Raw genomic sequence first — 19,702 nt, forward strand, 5'->3', positions numbered from 1 at the left:
AACTCCGATGTGCCAACTTCTGTCTGTGGCATATGGATGGTTTGGGCTACAAATGAATATGACCCCACCTTCTGAGAATCTCACAAACATGTACAAAGGTAGCCCGACACTGGTTTAAAAATGAATGGAAGTATTGAAGTAGTTTTGTGTCCAAAAAAGTGGTATGGGTATTTTTTTAAACTATTTCCTGAGCTTTCTTATATCTTTCAGATATAGGACAGACACTTCAAAACATAATTCCTTTTTATTTATTTTTGACTATCTGTTTTGCTATGCATTAATGTGTTATTCAATGCGTTTCTATGGGCTAATAGTAGTAAGGCCAAATTCAATGTTTCATCAAATATATATATATATATATTATACCTACAAGGGTCCTAAAATGTTAAATCAAATATCTAAATATATATTCTTAATTCCATTCCTTTACTTTCGATTGTGTGTATTGTTAGATATGACTTGTTAGATATTACTGCACTGTTAGAGCTAGAAACACAAGCATTTCGTTACACCCGCAATAACATCTACTAAAAACATGTATGTGACAAATATTGTTTAAAAATGTTTTTTTTGTTGAGAGATCCTTGGTATAACCTAAATATTATCCCCATCTACACACTCCCCCACCCCCATCTAGGAACTTAGCTGTCAGCATAAACCATGCCATATCTGAAGTAGGGCATCCCTATTCTGAGCAACACATGCAATCAAACTTTGTGGTTATAGGTCAGCTTGTCAAAACATGAAATCAAGACCCACTTTGGAATATATCATGAACATTGGAGCTGCTGCTTTCTCTTCATTCGCATGGAGGACCACTCAGAGTAAAAGACATTTTCAAATCCTCATCGCCTCGATAACTACAATCTAACAACTGCTGGTCTACAGTTACAGTGTTTTGACTGCACACTGCCGACTCTAAAAGGTAGCGATAGCATGTCTGTATGTTTATTTTATTTTAAACTTGACTAAATTGCCTTCAGCCACATTAGTTTCTGTTTATGCTAATAACCATGTTATTACTAAGCTGTATAAGGACTTCATGCATGCATATTTTCATTGATTGCAATTTACACTAAGTTTCCTTCAGCAAAATTACTTTGGTAACCAGCTAGTAAGTTATTGCTCAGATGTATCTTAATACTGCACCCCCTCAAAACAATGCTCTAGAAAACAATGACTTCGTGGAAAGAAATGGTTGAATTATTATTTAAAATTGGATCCTGGTATAGTTGCTGCAAAGAAATTACATCAAGAAATGTCATGAATTAACCTAACCCTAACCATGTGGTTTGCCATCGACATTACAGTCTAAGATTTTCTGTAATTTCCATTTATGGTAGGAATATGATATAATGAGATTGGTACAGCTAATGTATGTTACGTTATCATATCCAAAAACTAAAGATATACTGCTCCATTGTTTATGTTGCCATAGGAGACTTTGTAAACAAATGATGTACAGCTTCAAATCAATTTAAAGAAAAAATCATTTTGCTCTCCCTTAAGCTTTTGACTTAAGTTCCCACTGTCTGTTTGAAATGAGTTTTATGATGTGCATATTTATGTTATATCCCAGCATTAACACTTATCAAGAGCTTGGTGGCAAGTAGAATAAAGGTGTGTTAGTCCTAGGCTAAAACAATACACTATATGCCCACAACACTGACTTGGCAAAAAGAATTATCTGCAATATTTGAACTGAAAGTTGTATTGAATTACCTCTTTGACATTAGTACATGTGCAGGAAATTTCAGCAACTACTTGTGCAGTGTTTCGCATCTTGTTGACACACTCAAGTTACATGAGTATTACAGGCTAATAAAAAATAAATGGCAATTGATACCAACATTGAAGCGGAAATGTATACTATTACTTAAATATGGGGCCAATAAAATCTGAATCCTTAATGATCATGAGTTTTGACTGAAGTCATATATTGGTTTTCATAGAAAATCTGAATCCTTAATGATCATGAGTTTTGACTGAAGTCATATATTGGTTTTCATATAAAATCTGAATCCTTAATGATCATGAGTTTTGACTGAAGTCATATTGGTTTTCATATAAAATCTGAATCCTTAATGATCATGAGTTTTGACTGAAGTCATATATTGGTTTTCATATAAAATCTGTATTATTCTTTTTTTCATTTTTAGCCATTTTACTTTGATGTGCACATGCTGTTGGTGATTTTGGTTACGTAAGTTTCATTGTCGTGACTTTTATATCCTTGCAACCAGATCAACCATATCTGGAGCAATGGTCACCCCTACAGGTTTTGATGACTACAGTCTTTACAGTGTCCTGTCAGATGAGGAGCTGATGAAGCTGGCCATCGATCGCAGCCTCATTGAGGACAACAACTCTATTGGGTCAATTCAATCATCACAATCTGTGGATCGACAACGCAATTACCAGCCAAACCAATTTACGACCCGTGTCAGGCTCCCCTCTGCAACAAGGCACATGTATGACTTTCCCCGAGCCAATCCCAACCCAGCCAACCCACATCCAAACCCATCACCTGCAAACCTTCCATCAGCAGACCCTATTATGTGAGTCTGTCAACCCTTTAACCTATTTTGACAGTATGTATGCCAGAAAGGATGAGTGTGAAAACAATTATTATTTTGATGAGCATTAAGTTGGTGCACAGTGTATTATAATTCCAAAATGCCCAACATAGAAATCAGATGGTGAGTATTGATACATTTCCCTAACAGGGACAGCAGTAATACAGGTATTCCACAAATGTGTGTCCTGATGCCGCTAATGTGTAGCGAGATCCACAATGACACTAAATTGAATGACAAATTTCCCCTTCATCTTTGTCTATGCTTTAGAGATGCGAGACCCCTGGTGAATGTGATCAAGAATGGTGATTTAAAGGCTTTGAAAGAGATAGTGAAATGCAACCCAATGAGTCTCTTGATACCAGATGAGGAAGGATGGATTTCACTCCACGAAGCTGCATATTACGGTCAAAAAGAATGCCTCAAGATTATATTAAGAGGTGAGAGTGAAATAAAGACAAGTGTAATTGAGAATGGCTTCTATTTTATACACACAAGTCTGTTGAATCTCAGGCAGATCCTTTATCAGTACATGCTGATTATTTTTCATTTTCTTGGGTCACAAAGTTCTGTTGTCGTTCCTATAGCCCATCCTGGTATGGTGAACACATGTGGTAGTTACAATCAGACCCCACTTCTTTTGGCTGCTGTCTTTCAACAAGTGAACTGTGTGGAGTGCCTTCTGGACAGAGGTGCCAATCCAGACATTGCCAATAAGAATGGAGAAACACCACTCATCAAAGGTAAATAAATCCTACAGATGTTAGATCTTAACTTGATCACTCTTTTGTCGCAGAGAATTTTCCTGATGCATCAGGAAATTCAAATGTCCCTCACTAGTGGCTAAAAAAAAAGCAGTTTTCTTTCTCTCCATGCGGGGGCAGTCAAGTCATCGGGATCAGGGCTCGCTAGCTTAAAATAATGTTCTCGCTTCCTCAAACACTAGGTATAGGTCCTATTACTGCAACATTCAAATGTACCAAAATGTATCTGAAATGCAGTCATACACATCAACAACTGTCATTTTAATAACACAATATAGATATTAGCAAAGGTGCAAAATACTTAAGTTAAAATACTTTCAAGTACTACTTAAGTAGTTTTTGGGGGTATCTGTACTTTACTTCACTACATTCCTAAAGAAAATTATGTACTTTTTACTCCATACATTTTCCCTGACACCCAAAAGTACTTCTTACATTTTGAATGCTTAGCAGGACAGGTAAATGGTCAAATTCACCTACTTATCAAGAGAACATCCCTGGTCATCCCTACTACCTGATCTGGCGGACTTACGAAACACAAATGATTCGTTTGTAAACTATGTGAGTGCTGGAGTGTGCCCCTGCCTATCCGTAATTTAAAAAAAACAAGAAAATGGTGCCATCTGCTTTGCATAAAATAAGGAATTTGAAATTATTTCGACCTTTACTTTTACTTTTGATACTTAAGTATTTTTAAAACCAAATACTTTTAGACTTTTACTAAAGTAATATTTTACTGGGTGACTTTTACTTGAGTCATTTTCTATTAAGGTATCTTTACTTTGACTCAAATACGACAATTGGGTATTTTTTCCACCACTGGATATTGTTCTCCACTAGGCTATAACTTAGTGTGTCTAGTGTATCCCAAGGGTTTGATTCCGGCCCAAGCTCTTCTGGTACTAATGATGCAATCCACCGATTGACTTGATGTAGTTACACATTTCAAATATGGACAGTCCAGGGTTAATTTACCCCAGATCTTGATAAGAAATAACCATACTAGGCACTTATGGATAACATGAATAATAAAATAATAACAGTCAGTAGGGTAGGCTATACCAACATTAGTTTCCATTTAAATAAAGTGCCAGGTAAATACTTTACTTCTATAGCAAGGTGTCCATCCAATTGGCAACAGTTTCATGAAAATATCCGCATGGAGAAAATATGCGCATTTCCCACCAGTGGTATGTTTCCACCAAACGGACTTGTGCGTGATAACAAAGTGCACACAAAATGTACTTTTTCACTTAAGTTTTCATGTACCGAATAAAAATCTGAAGTTCAATGTGTTTACCTTACATTTTCAACTCTACTGATAGTTTTGTCACAGCACTGTTGCATTAAATAGCAAATGTGCCTACTCTGGTCTTGACACTTGAGCTCTAGTTAACAGCTCGCAGAGACAGTGCCGGTAATCTAGTCTATCATACATGATGAAATTATTATGGATAAGAGCGAGATTATTTGTCATTGTCAAATGGCAGTAAAGCATCGATCATCATGTCACCAGAATAAGACCCTCGATATTTATTGGAAAGGAGAATCAAGATCCTCACCGTGCACTATCACCACCCTGTCTGTGAAGTTAATCATAATCATTTGTAGCCTAAGAAACTGCATGGTTTCCCAAGTCGTAGTGGGAGGTTCACACACCATATCATCATGTGACTTGAGAATTCTATGGCAGGTTAATTAAGTGTCAGCCATTGTTGCCAGAATGACGCTTACTGAGATGACATTTGGGCACAGACAGACAGAGAGAGAGAGAGAGAGAGTGCAATGCGTAGGAGAATGTTGCTGTGGACTGACCCGTTGATCTAGCTAACATTAGCTAGCTACACGTTTGACTCTGCAGCAAGCTAGCTTAGCCAGCTTATCTAGTGGCAACCTAATGTTTATTGCCAAAATAATTAGTTCGCTATTGCCACACACATCTGATTAATCTGTTCACTCTTTACGCCACTGACAAGTTGGCTAGTTGGCCGACAAACATAGATCATATGGGGAACTAAAAACACGAGATTTAACTTATTTTAACCTATTTTTCTCCCCAATTGGTAGTTACAGTCTTGTCCCCTCGCTGCAACTCCTGTACGGACTCTGGAGAGGCAAAGGTCTAAAGCCGTGCATCCTCTGAAACACAACCCAACCAAGCCACACTGCTTCTTGACACAATGCCTGCTAAACCCGGAAGCCAGCCACACCAATATGTCGGAGGAAACCCCTTACACCTGGCAACCGGGCATGCGCTCCGCAAGCCACAGGAAAAGCTAGAGCGTGATAGTACAAGGATATCCTTGCCGGGCAACCCCTCTCCTAAACCAGACAACGCTAGGGCCAACTGTGTGCTGCCCCATGGTTCTCCCTGTCATGGCCGGTTGCGACAGAGCCTGGACTTAAACCAGGATCTCTAGTGTCACAGCAAGCACTGTGATGTAGAGTCTTAGACCACTGCGTCACTCAGGAGGCCCCCAATGCGTAACTTTTTCTTTGACATTCTGGATTAGCCAAAGCTAACTAGCTAGCTAGTTATCTACCTCGACATTTGATTTACACTTGTCCTCAAAACACAATTGCAACAGCATAATTATACAGTACATGATCAAAAGTATGTGGACACCTGCTCGTCGAACATCCATTCCAAAATCATGGGCATTAATATGGAGTTGGTCCCCCCTTTGATGCTATAACAGCCTCCACTCTTCTGGGAAGGCTTTCCACTAGACATTGGATCATTGCTGTGGAGACTTGCTTTCATACAACCACAAAAGCGTTAGTGAGGTTGGGCACTGATGTTGGGCGATTAGGCTTGGCTCGCAGTCAGCTTTCAATTCATCCCAAAGGTGTTTGATAGGGTTGAGGTTAGGGACAGTCAAGTTCTTCCACAACGATCTCGATAAACCATTTCTCTATGGACCTCGCTTTGTGCACGGCTGAATTGTCATGTCGAAACAGGAAAGGGCCTTCCTCAAACTTCCAAAAAGTTGGAAGCACAGAATCATCTAGAATGTCATTGCATGCTGTAGCGTTAAGATTTCCCTTCACTGGAACTAAGGGGCCTAGCCCGAACCATGAAAAACAGCCACAGACCATTATTTATATTCCACCAAACTTTACAGTTGGCACTATGCATTGGGGCAGGTAGCTTTCTCATGGCATCCGCCAAACCCAGATTCGTCTGTCGGACTGGCAGATGGTGAAGTGTGATTCATTACTCAAGCATGATTCAGCTGCTCCAGAGTCCAATGGCGTGGAACTTTACACCACTCCTGCCGACACTTGGTATTGTGCATTGTGATCTTAAGCTTGTGTGCGGCTGCTTGGCCATGGAAACCCATTGCATAAAGATCCTGACAAACAGTTATTGTGTTGACGTTGCTTCCAGAGGCAGTTTGGAACTCGTTAGTGAGTGTTGCAACAGAGGACAGAGGATTTTTAGGTGTTCCTGTTCTGGAAGCTTGTGTGGCCTACCACTTCGCAGCTGAGACATTGTTGCTCCTAGACATTTCTACTTCAATAACAGCACTTACAGTTGACTCGGGCAGCTCTAGCAGGGCAGGAATTTGACAAACTGACTTGTTGGAAAGGTGGCATCCTATGACAGTGCCACATTTAAAGCCACTGAGCTCTTCAGTAAGGCCATTCTACTGCCCATGTTTGTCCATGGAGATTGTATGGCTGTGTACCTGATTTTTTACACCTGTCAGCAACGGGTGTGACTGAAATAGCCGAATCCACTAATTTGTCCACATACTTTGAGTACATAGTGTGTCTTCGAAATGCTTATCATACTCCAGAAGTATATCATATTACAAAGGCAGAAGGTCATTAAAGTGCAATTTATCTTTGATCGCGTCTGGCTAAGAACCCAAGAACAAGAAATCCTCAGGAGTGAAGACTAGTGATGTGCAGTTCGCGAACAATTCTTACTTTTTGAATGACTCTTCTAACTGACAAGAGTCACAATACATTTTTTTCCAAGTTACTCGTTCATTTTAGTCTGCTGGCCACAATAAATTCTACAGCAGGATTAATACGTGCTCCTCCAGCTCAGCAGCTACAGAGATGTGCTCCAACCAGTAACTGTCTATCATGTACACGAGAGGAAATAGACATGTTTAGAACTGATAATTGATCACATGGTGCAAGAATGAATGCTATTAATTGATTATTGAATGTTACTTGATGGACACAGCTTTTCGTACAACCAAAACGCACTCAGTCTGCCTCTGCTCAAAACTTTTGGGGGCTGCTGCAGTTCGCTAACAATATTGTGCTAATCTCCCTCGCGGCATCAAGCAGTTGCCTTACAACTCAATCTGAATTTTTTCGCTGCTCTAACGTCCTTGGATGTAGCATCGCATTTGGGGCGGAGCACGGAGCAGGCATGCCGAGCCGAGCAGTGTCATTCCGCCAAGAGTGGTTCACAATCTAGTCCGGTTGTGGCCGCAACTAGACCTCGTTTCAAAGGTATCAATAGACAGCACAAATAACAAGCCCCATTTGGTGAACGAGAGACTTGTAGAATCATGATTCTTTTGAGTTTGTAGTTCATAATTTGCCGGTAAGGGGTCCTGCGTGCTCTGAGCATTAGAAATTACTAGTAAGAGTATAAGTACAACCCACAGAGAATAACTAGAAAAGTACTTGTTTCTCCAAAAATTCAGAGGGTAGTAGTGGGCCAGAATTGAACCCATGCCTACTTTAACATATGTATGCCATGGTCAGTGGCTGTACCTGCTGGACCACACAGGCACTGAGACAACCAAACATTTATTCTGCCTATTGGTTGCCTTCAACATATACTTGATATAAACAAATATTTTCCCAAAAGAAATGTACATTTACCCATACAAATATTGTCAATTTATTATAATCCACATAAGAATTCACACGAGACACGCTGTAGCCTTCACGCAGCCTACATAGGCTACTTTACTGATGCCCAGTGGACCTGCAGACTAATTTATTGTATAGCCTACAAACACCGATTCCAGCTGCCCCCTGGCGGCGATTAAAAATATGAAATATACATTCAAATCCTCCTACTGCAGGATTATTTTCCTTCTGCGACGAAATGGGTCATATTAAGATCTGACATCTGTAGGTGTTAGCTCTTGGGGCTAAGACAAGTCTCCAGGTCTCAAGCTAGGTTACTGGTCATACTGGCGAATTCCACCACTGTTACACAATCAGCTTATGTTTTACAAACAGCAATATCCAACCAAAATTACCTGTGTTGTTTGTCACAATGTGTTTTCAGCTTGTGAGAAGTCCAATGTGGAGATTGTAGACCACCTCCTGAAGTATGGAGCCTCAGTACACAAGGCTTGTGTTCAGGGTGTGACACCTCTCCATGAAGCAGCCGGGCATGCGAACGTGGAAATTTGCCAGATGTTGTTGGAGGCCGGGGCCAAGCTTAATGCAGTCAATAATTACAGGATGGAACCTTTCTATATGGCAACACAGAATGGGGGAGTGGACGTGTTGCACTTCTTGATTAGCAAAGGTGAGTGGTTTTCAAATTTTCACAAGCCAGCTTCAAGATTATTTTTAATTACTTGTTTTAAAGATGCAGTCTGGGATCTTAAGCACAACAAGTTCCTAACATATTGAACCTGAACTATTTTATGTCCAAACCCTTGTTGATGGGTTTCCTACATCTTGGAGAAAGGATTATGTTCTTTACAATGGCATGAATAGAATTTATAATAACCATTAAGCATGCAGACCATCTGTTGCTAGTGATGTTGTGGTGTTGCCAGTTTTCTTTTATTTCAACATTGTATAAATGTTGTGTATGCTCTTGTGTATTGTAGGTGCTGATATAAACTGCCAGGCAAGGGATGGGGAAACACCTCTGTATGAGGCAAGTAAGAATGGCTACAAGGAAGTTGTGGAACTGCTTCTATCTCATAAAGCAGATGCTAACCGAGCAACCAAGTCTGGCCTCCTGCCTCTTCATATTGCTGTCCAGAAAGGACATTTTGAGTGAGTGCAATGAATTGATTGATTGGTTAATTTAAAGCATTGGTTTCTCTTCAAGCAAAACATTTCCCTTTCAATTTGATCCCTGTGCTTCCCTTCTGTAGCATTGTGTCCATGCTGATCCCTGCCACCAGCAAGGTCAAAGTTCAACGCAGTGGCATCAGTCCCCTCCACCTGGCTGCCGAGCACAACCGGGACTGGATCCTGGAGATCCTTATCGAGGCAGGCTATGACGTCAATTTCCAGCTCGCAGAAGACCGATCGAAAATGTATGAGGATCATCGCAGCACAGCACTCTACTTTGCTGTCTCCAACAGCAACCTAGAGGCCGCTGAAATGCTTCTGGATGCAGGCGCAAACCCCAACCTTGACATGTTCAACCCTCTTCTTGTCGCTGTGAGGCAGGGTTACATGGAGATGATCACCGCTCTGGTGGAGCATGGAGCTAACATGAATGCGTCCATCCCCACACACCCCTGCTCCTTCCCGGCAGTGGTCATGCTCGGTATGAAGTATCTGCACATCCTGAACTATCTGAAGTATCTGATGTCCAATGGCTGTGATGCCCTTTCCTGTTTTGATTGCACATATGGCAGCAAGCCACACCCACCCCTGAAAACTTCAAGAAGGGTCAGCATCTTCGGCGAAACTGTGCGCTACGTTACTGATGAGGACGAAGCTCGACGCAACACTTGCGTCCAGGTAGGTTGGGTTAATGTGCAATGTAGATGGTTTGCTGGTCTATTAGTTTCCAATTCCATCTCAGGTTGTTCTTTGAATCCAATTTGAGCCCTTCATTTTCAGTTCTGTGAGGCAATCTCCGATCCGACAATTAGCCGCTGGGCAGGACCCATCATAGATGTGCTCCTGGATTACGTTGGCCATGTAAAACTCTGCTCCCGGCTGATCGAGAACCTGGATAGCTACCATGACTGGGCAGGAATCAAGGTGAAAGCAAGTAAGTGAGCTTACACCATAGAGTTACACAATATACCGAAGCTTCAGTTCTCAATATTAGAACATGAAAAATGGGTACTAGAATTTTTGTTACTTTTGTTACTACTGTCAAACTGTAGCATACAAGCCAATGTACCCGTTATAGCGTGAGCGCATCATGCCTGCTCCACTTAGGCTGCACTAGGAGTCTGGGCTGCATCATGTTAGCTCCCCATTCATGCTGCACAGAGGTTACCACACTTGAATGATGCAACATGGCATGTAGAAATATTTTAACTGTTCATTCCTGTTTGCAAAGCAATGTCCATACAGACTAGAACACTTTACAATGCAAGAAGATACGGGTAGCTTTCAGTTTTGTAGACTAACTTTCCTTGCCAGTTTAAAGCCAACATGAATTCACTACCCCTACTACTGATAACACGCAAACCATAACTCAAAATGTGCAGATTTCAAAGCTGAATGCCACCCAAACTTTATTAATTCACTTAATCGTTCTCTCACTCACGTCTCTCCCAAAGATGATCTATTGCCTCAGCGAACTGATTCTGATTAATCAGATGTGTGTGGCAATAGCTAATTAATAAACATTAAGTTGCCACTAGATTAACTGGCTAAGCTAGCTAGCTGCAGTGTCAACCGTGTAGCTAGCTAACGTTAGCGTGTTCTGTTCTGTTATAAACGTGTTCTGTTATAATCTCCACCCGGCACAGCCAGAAGAGAACTGGCCACCCCTCATAGCCTGGTTCCTCTCTAGGTTTCTTCCTAGGTTCTGGCCTTTCTAGGGAGTTTTTCCTAGCCACCGTGCTTCTACACCTGCATTGCTGGCTGTTTGGGGTTTTAGGCTGGGTTTCTGTACAGCACTTTGTGACATCAGCTGATATAAGAAGGGCTTTATAAATAAATTTGATTTGAAATTTGATTGATAGGAGGATGGGCTCATTGTAATGGCTGAAATGGAACGCTATCAAACATATGGAAACCACGTTTGACTTCATTCCATTGATTCCATTCCAGCCATTACAATGAGCCAATCCTACTATAGCTCCTCCCACCAGCCTCCACTGAACTGTACCTACCCTGCTGCTTGGCAGAGTGAGAGTGTCACGCTCGTCGTAACTTTGAAGAGAGGAGGACCAAGGCGCAGCGTGATAGCAATACATCTTCTTTTTATTAGAAGCCGAAACGAAAACGAACAACACTTTACACACTAAACAAAACAACAAACCGACGAACGTGAAGCTATACAAACAAATAGTGCTGACACTAAACACTACACATAGACAATCACCCACGAACTACCTAATGAATATGGCTGCCTAAATATGGTTCCCAATCAGAGACAACGATAGACAGCTGTCTCTAATTGAGAACCAATCTCGGCAACCATAGACATGCATACACCTAGACTAGACACTTAAACCAACTAAACCACAGCACCCATAAACATACAAAAAAATAACTAGACAATACAAAACACATACATCCCCCATGTCACACCCTGACCTAACTAAAATAATACAGAAAACAAAGAAAACTAAGGCCAGGGTGTGACAGAGAAGGGGTTTAGCCAAATGAAACTTATCATCAGACCAATGAGATCTAGGATCCAAATTCACTGTGTGTCTCCTTGATGTTCATAAAACTCTACGGACCCCTCTAGCGCAGTAAAATCCAGAACGATATGTGACCACTTGGTTACAGCGACACTGTTCTGCCGAGGTCACCCAAACCAGAGTGGCCACTGTAAAGCCCAAAGAGACTGACCCTCTCTGGAAGTTGCTGTAGCCCTGCTTGGGATATTTAGCCTATATTGGCTATTGGTTGAGACACATGGCCCATTCTAGCTTGGTATGTCAGGGTGGGCAAGTGGAAATGTGAATTGGGCCAAGTTGGGGGTAACAATGCATTAAGATTATAGTTTATTGTGATGCATGAATATACCAGACCAAAATAAAGATTTTATGGCTGTTTTAAAACAAATTTCCTGCAATTCTACATAGTAATGATTTATCTTCACTTCTTGGTCAATTGATTTGATAGAATGTATTTGCATAGATGAAAAATGCCATGTATTGATAGTTCACCTGTTTTCTTTTATTCTGTAATAGAGCATGTTGTAACCATGTGTTCAAGCTAATCAAATCAGAGTTTATTTATGATACAACGTAGTGTAAGCTACACAATACAATGAAATGCCTACTCGCAACTAAAGTGCTTATGTATTTGTATTTACATTAGGCTAAACCCTACAAATAGCTATACCAAGTAGTCATAGGCCTATTCGACTATACTGCAAATGATTGTTGTTTGTTCCTGATCTGGCTGAATGGCAGAGCTATTCTTCAGACTTCCTTCAGCACCACATCCATTGCACAATCCTGGGGCTGTCCTTTCAGCACCACAAAGGGACCCAATCGCTTAAAATAACAGTCATCAAGATCTGTTGCCTTTGCTTAATAGTCCTACTCATCACTTATAATGATTATTACAAATAGAAGATGAACACTTCTCACAATGGTAAGGGAAAGGGGATACCTAGTCAGTTGCACAACTGAATACTGAATACTGCATACTTTCAGAAGGCACTGTAAATAAATGTTTTATATATAGAGACCCGTTCCAAATGGACCAAAGGACAACTAGACTCATTCCATATAGACCTGGTCCGATCCAAACCTGGTCTGGTCTGATCCGATCCGAGTGAGGGAAGCAGGGTGGCCGTACTATGTATGTAGGCTACTGTGAGTGTGAGCAAGTGACACGAGGTGCAGGGAGGGAGAGAAGAAGACAGCAACCAAACAAGCCAACTCGCACTATAGTACACTAATAGTTGCAGTAGTTAGGTTATTTCTCATCCAATATGATGTAATAATACGTAGGAGCTGTCTTGACTGCGTCAAACCGGAAAAAGCTAGTTAAGCTAGCTAGCTAGCTAGGCTAATTGAGGTTGCATGCACTTTCTCATCCTACACAGTTACAAACAACAACAACTCCATTCAAAATAGTAAGTTAGCAGCCTACCTGTTGGTCAATGTAGCCTAACCTTCTCCTTTAACTTTTAATTCCATCACTTTAATTCCATCTTCCATTGATTAGATATCTCCTAACTTTTGCTACATATAGAGGCTCTATGTCTGTAGCCTATTGCCGCTTTGATTACTTATGATTGGCCAAAACAAGCTACACGTGCCACTCTCGTGAAAAGCAAGAGCAGCAGCATAAATGGCGATGATCCTAATGCTTTGTACAGTCAGTGTACATAGAACTACATTTACATTACAATTTAGCCATTCAGCAGACGCTCCCATCCAGAATGACCTACAGCTAGTCCATTCATCTTACGACAGCCAAGGGAGACATATACATATCCCTGTCGTATCCCAACCACGTATCACATACATAATACAATGCAAAATACAAAATGCTTAAAAATGTCTGTGTCTATTCACAGTTCCCGTCGTGTGGCAATGTATTCTTTCAGTTTTCTGAATCAGTTTTTATTGCTAGCTTGAGTTACCTGGGGTGGTAGATAGTTCCATTTAGTCATGAATTTCTTTAATACTGTGTGTTTCCCAGCCTCTGTTCTGGACCTGGAGACCGTGAAGATACCTCTGGTTGCATGTCTTGTGTATACCGATGAGTGTCCAAACTGTGTGCCAACTGCTTTAACAGACAGTTCGGTACCTTCAACACATCAACACCTCACACAAAGACCAATAGTGAAGCAGTCAATCTCTCCTCAACTTTGAGCCCAGAGAGATTGACATGCAGGGCATTTACATTCGCACTTCATGTACATCTAAGAGCAATATGTGCTGCTTTGTTTTGGACCAACTGTAATTTGCTTATGTCCTTCTTTGCCGCACCTGACCACACAGCTAGACAGTAGTCTAGGTGCGACGAAACTAGTGTTAGGGTTAGAGCAAGGGCAAGGGTAGGGGTTAAGGTTAGGGTTTAGGGTAGGAATGTCCCAAGGATTCAAGATAGCACTGACCATCTGTAAATTATTAGTGGGATCTCATTGCTTGCTTGTGCTACCTGTGCTCAGTGAAAAGAATATGACATACTTCTAACTTGGTTAGGTATAAATGAGACCGTTTTTAAACATCAACTGTTTTAGACAAAACAAATGTAACCTAGCAAGATAAATAAATGTTCAATCAATACTACAGTTACTACAGGGTTAGCAGCGTAATGGTTATCGTTACCACCCGGAGACCAGAAGATTGGGGTTTGAAATAGCAGGACACTGTAAAGTCTATTATCCCGCTGAAGAGTATGAATTAGGCTGTTTGAGGAGTTTAAATCTTAAGCTACAGTCGTACGCCAAAGCTGTGTGCTAGAAAACCTTGGTAGAGCATGGGTGGAGTAAGCATTGCGGTGTCCATGTGAATTTCCTTTATTTTTCAGGCTTCAGACCAATGCCTACTTCTCACTTAAAACACCGTTGTTTTTGTTTTTAATCATAGGTAATGAATGTGTAGGGGACTTCTGACCGCAAATACTTTGTGGTCAGAAGACTTTGTGGTGCAGCAAAAATATAACTGTATCCGAGTACAGAGACTGTGAGTTCAAATGCCAGGTGGAGTGATATTGAAAAGTCAGCACTATTTTGACTGATTAAGTATTTATTTTACTATTTTAGCTGAACAGCATACCACTTACCTTAAACCCCCATACAATTTCATTACTTTACTTATAATGGATTGGGACACCTGGAACCATCACATGATGTCCTGACGACTGGTAAAACAAATGTCTTGAGAACATCTTACAAATGTCCAAACATGGTCCTCAATGAAATCCTGGTAACTTACAAGGAACTAGACAAAGGTCCCCCAGAGAACATTCCCTTGGGACCATCATGCAACATCCCCTTGACCATCATGAAACGTCCCCTTGTGGTCATTGAATGGCCCATGGATAACATCCTATCAGAACCAAGTTGGAACCTTTTCGAAACGTTCCCTACTGGGTACTGCAACCAAACCGGAACCTGTGCTGAACGTCTTCTTAGCGTCCCAAGGTCAATGTCATGTTTTAATATTCCTAGAACGTTCTCAGAACGTCAGTGGGATAACGTCTTGCCAAAACTCTTAAAGGGACCTTTTGAGAACATAGCCAAATGTCCTTAGATGGTCCCCTGTTTGCTGGGATACTACAGTACTATCGTTTTTTTCCCCATGTTGGTTAATAAGCAACTTCTTTGCACTTTCAGTGCCACCACATTCACTGATGCAGTTGTGCAGACTGAAGATCCATCAGCAGGTTGGAATCCCCAGACTGAGGCACATTGACACCTTGCCCCTCCCACCAAGACTAATCAAGTTCCTCAACTACAAAAAGGTAAATTCACAGGATGTCTAGGAATTTATTTTTGTTTTGTTGACTCTAAGTTCACAGATTCCGTGACTTGTTTTCAATAAATGTGATTGTTTTGCATATTGTAAGCCAGTTGAGATGAAGGGGGGATGTTTCTTTGCACAGTTCTGTACTGCATAATAGGCTTGATTTGATATTACAATGGCAGGAGTAACATTCAAATGAATCTACTGTAAATGATGTGTAAATGTATGTACTTGCAGGTATTTGAGTTTGGTTAGCAATAGCAACTCTGACTCTTATTGATTATAAATTAATTGTTTACCCTGCGCAGTGAGATTTTATTTTACTAAAGTACAGGGAAGTTGCCTGTATCAGAAAATGAACCACAGCTTGGAATGCTTCTCAGGCAATCAGATTGTTTTGCTGGAACTATCCGTTATATAATTGAATATAGTGATTTCAGTACTGTATTGTGTACAAAGGTCTGTTGCCACAGGTGGGTGGAACTATTTCAGTTTTTAATGTAAAAAAAAAAGTAAATGTTTCTATGAACATTGCAGATTTATTGACAGATTTATTATGACTCATGTAATGCTAATGATATCATCAGTACTTGCTTTAAGTAGAGCCATACAATGTCAAACACTGTATAAATAAAGTCTTAAAGGATAACTATATTCATTAGTCCACTGTTGATACAGTCCCAAAATGTTTTGCATGTCAGCAGTCAAGTTTTTAAGATATTGGACTTCCAAGGAGCAATATGTCACCGGCCACATCATTATGTTGATGCAGGTCAGATGACATAAAAATGTAGCTCTTTGACCACGCACAACAGTGGAAGTTGGGCATAGAAATAAGGATGCTTTAGCAGAAAAATATGATGGTGGATCTTTGATATTAACGGTTTGAATGTGTTCGCATTCGAGAAGTCAAAGAAATTATCCTGATAGCTGAAAGTGCACTAATTACTTACTTAGTCCCATTCGATTATCAATGAAATACATATAATTGTAACGGCTCTGACGAGGAGGAGTAGTAAGGATCGGAGGACCAAGGTGCAGCGTGGTAAGTATTCATTATGCCTTTTAATGAAAACGAAACTCGAACAAAACAACAAAACTAACGATAAACGAGAATGAAACAAAACAGTCCTGTCTGGTGACATACACAAAGACAGAAAATAAGCACCCACGAAACACAGGAGGAAAAAGGCTACCTAAGGATGATTCTCAATCAGAGACAACTAACGACACCTGCCTCTGATTGAGAATCATACCAGGCCAAACGAAGAAAAAACAACATAGAAAAACGAACATAGATAACCCACCCAACTCACGCCCTGACCATACTAAAACAAAGAAATAACAAAAGAACTAAGGTCAGAACGTGACAATAATGCATGGCTGGCTACTGCTGCCTGCATTTGAGACTATTCCAGACACAGATTTAGGTAATTCACTTGCCCCATATATTTGTCATAATTTTTTTTTACTGATCTGTCGCTTTGTAAAAATGTGCATGGGTTTAGCTCAGGTCATAATGACAAAGACGTTGGGGGAAATGAGAGGGAGGGGGAGCGATGCTTGCTCAAATCCAATCGTGACAGGAAGCGTAACCTGCACCCCATACATTTCTTTACAGACAGCCAAACTAGCCAATTGAGTTATTTAGATTGCACAGCGCAGCACAGTTTTAGTGACAGAGAGATGCGTGCTGGCAGCTGAAAATGACTTAATCCTGATCAAGTAGAATTACAAAAATGTGTCGTACCGTAATCATATTCGAAAAATTCTCCATTTCCGTTACCATACTCATTTTGTCTGAGTACTCAGCACACCCCTAATAGAAAGGGGAATTTTGACCACGCACAACAGTGGAAGTTGGGCATAGAAATAAGGATGCATAAGCAGAAAAATATGATGGTGGATCTTTGATATTAACGGTTTGAATGTGTTTGCATTCGAGAAGTCAAATAAATTATCCTGACAGCTGAAAGTGCACTATTTACTTACCTATTCCTATTTGATTATCAACTAAATAGGCAAACAAATAATGCATGGCTGGCTACTGCTAGCTTGAAGAAAAATTGTGTGACTTGCTTCAGCTGGTCAAAAGTATTGTTATAGTAGTCGAAGAAGAAACTCTGAGACTGTCCATCTAAATAGTGTGACAGGATTATTGATTTAGCAAATGTTGGTTACAGACATAACAATGCTGAATTAATGTTTATGTAAGATTTGTTTTGTCACTTTACATTAAGTTAACTTTTAATCCAAGATCTAATTGGAGAGGTAAGTTTACTCAAGTAAACAGCAACTGACAAGTTAGTTGTTTTCTATTTTGATGTAATTTACAAAATAAAGTTCAGAATAGGCATACACATTTTCACACTTACAGTGGGGAGAACAAGTATTTGATACACTGACGATTTTGCAGGTTTTCCTACTTACAAAGCATGTAGAGGTCTGTAATTTTAATCATAGGTACACTTCAACTGTGAAAGATGGAATCTAAAACAAAAATCCAGAAAATCACATTGTATGATTTTTAAGTAATTAATTTGCATTTTATTGCATGACATAAGTATTTGATACATCAGAAAAGCAGAACTTAATATTTGGTACAGAAACCTTTGTTTGCAATTACAGAGATCATACGTTTCCTGTAGTTCTTGACCAGGTTTGCACACACTGCAGCAGGGATTTTGGCCTACTCCTCCATACAGACCTTCTCCAGATCCTTCAGGTTTCGGGGCTGTCGCTGGGCAATATGGACTTTCAGCTCCCTCCAAAGATGTTCTATTGGGTTCAGGTCTGGAGACTGGCTAGGCCACTCCAGGACCTTGAGATGCTTTTTACGGAGCCACTCCTTAGTTGCCCTGGCTGTGTGTTTCGGGTCGTTGTCATGCTGGAAGACCCAGCCACAACCCATCTTCAATGCTCTTACTGAGGGAAGGAGGTTGTTGGCCAAGATCTCGCGATACATGGCCCCATCCATCCTCCCCTCAATACGGTGCAGTCGTCCTGTCCCCTTTGCAGAAAAGCATCCCCAAAGAATGATGTTTCCACCTCCATGCTTCACGGTTGGGATGGTGTTCTTGGGGTTGTACTCACCCTTCTCCTTCCTCCAAACACGGCGAGTGGAGTTTAGACCAAAAAGCTCTATTTTTGTCTCATCAGACCACATGACTTTCTCCCATTCCTCCTTTGGATCATCCAGATGGTCATTGGCAAACTTCAGACGGGCCTGGACAAGCGCTGGCTTGAGCAGGGGGACCTTGCGTGCGCTGCAGGATTTTAATCCATGACGGCGTAGTGTGTTACTAATGTTTTCTTTGAGACTGTGGTCCCAGCTCTCTTCAGGTCATTGACCAGGTCCTGCCGTGTAGTTCTGGGCTGATCTCTCACCTTCCTCATGATCATTGATGCCCCACGAGGTGAGATCTTGCATGGAGCCCCAGACCGAGAGTGATTGACCGTCATCTTGAACTTCTTCCATTTTCTAATAATTGCGCCAACAGTTGTTGCCTTCTCACCAAGCTGCTTGCCTATTGTCCTGTAGCCCATCCCAGCCGTGTGCAGGTCTACAATTTTATCCCTGATGTCCTTACACAGCTCTCTGGTCTTGGCCATGGTGGAGAGGTTGGAGTCTGTTTGATTGAGTGTGTGGACAGGTGTCTTTTATACAGGTAACGAGTTCAAACAGGTGCGGTTCATACAGGTAATGAGTTGAGAACAGGAGGGCTTCTTAAAGAAAAACTAACAGGTCTGTGAGAGCCGGAATTCTTACTGGTTGGTAGGTGATCAAATACTTATGTCATGCAATAAAATGCAAATGAATAACTTAAAAATCATACAATGTGATTTTCTGGATTTTTGTTTTAGATTCCGTCTCTCACAGTTGAAGTGTACCTATGATAAAAAATTACAGACCTCTACATGTTTTGTAAGTAGGAAAACCTGCAAAATCGTCAGTGTATCAAATACTTGTTCTCCCCACTGTATATTTCCACTTTAATACGGTAGGTAAAACTAGAAATTGTGAACAGCCTTTCATTGCTTGTTCTGCATTACAACAATT

At 40.8% G+C, this 19,702-nt stretch overlaps 1 protein-coding gene across 1 annotated transcript; it reads left to right on the forward strand.

Moving 5' to 3' along the window:
* Positions 1–760: 760 nt before the first annotated feature.
* Positions 761–16,349, forward strand: LOC129825297 (ankyrin repeat and SOCS box protein 2-like). The gene is made up of 9 exons (XM_055885290.1): positions 761–925; positions 2,244–2,558; positions 2,847–3,016; positions 3,164–3,319; positions 8,610–8,855; positions 9,166–9,337; positions 9,439–10,036; positions 10,139–10,292; positions 15,513–16,349. The coding sequence occupies exons 2-9, from the start codon at positions 2,263–2,265 to the stop codon at positions 15,659–15,661; spliced, it is 1,941 nt and encodes a 646-aa protein (XP_055741265.1). The 5' UTR covers positions 761–925; positions 2,244–2,262; the 3' UTR covers positions 15,662–16,349.
* Positions 16,350–19,702: the final 3,353 nt, after the last annotated feature.

Source organism: Salvelinus fontinalis, chromosome 27 (assembly GCF_029448725.1).
Source record: "Salvelinus fontinalis isolate EN_2023a chromosome 27, ASM2944872v1, whole genome shotgun sequence".
Classification (NCBI taxonomy): Eukaryota; Metazoa; Chordata; class Actinopteri; order Salmoniformes; family Salmonidae; genus Salvelinus; species Salvelinus fontinalis.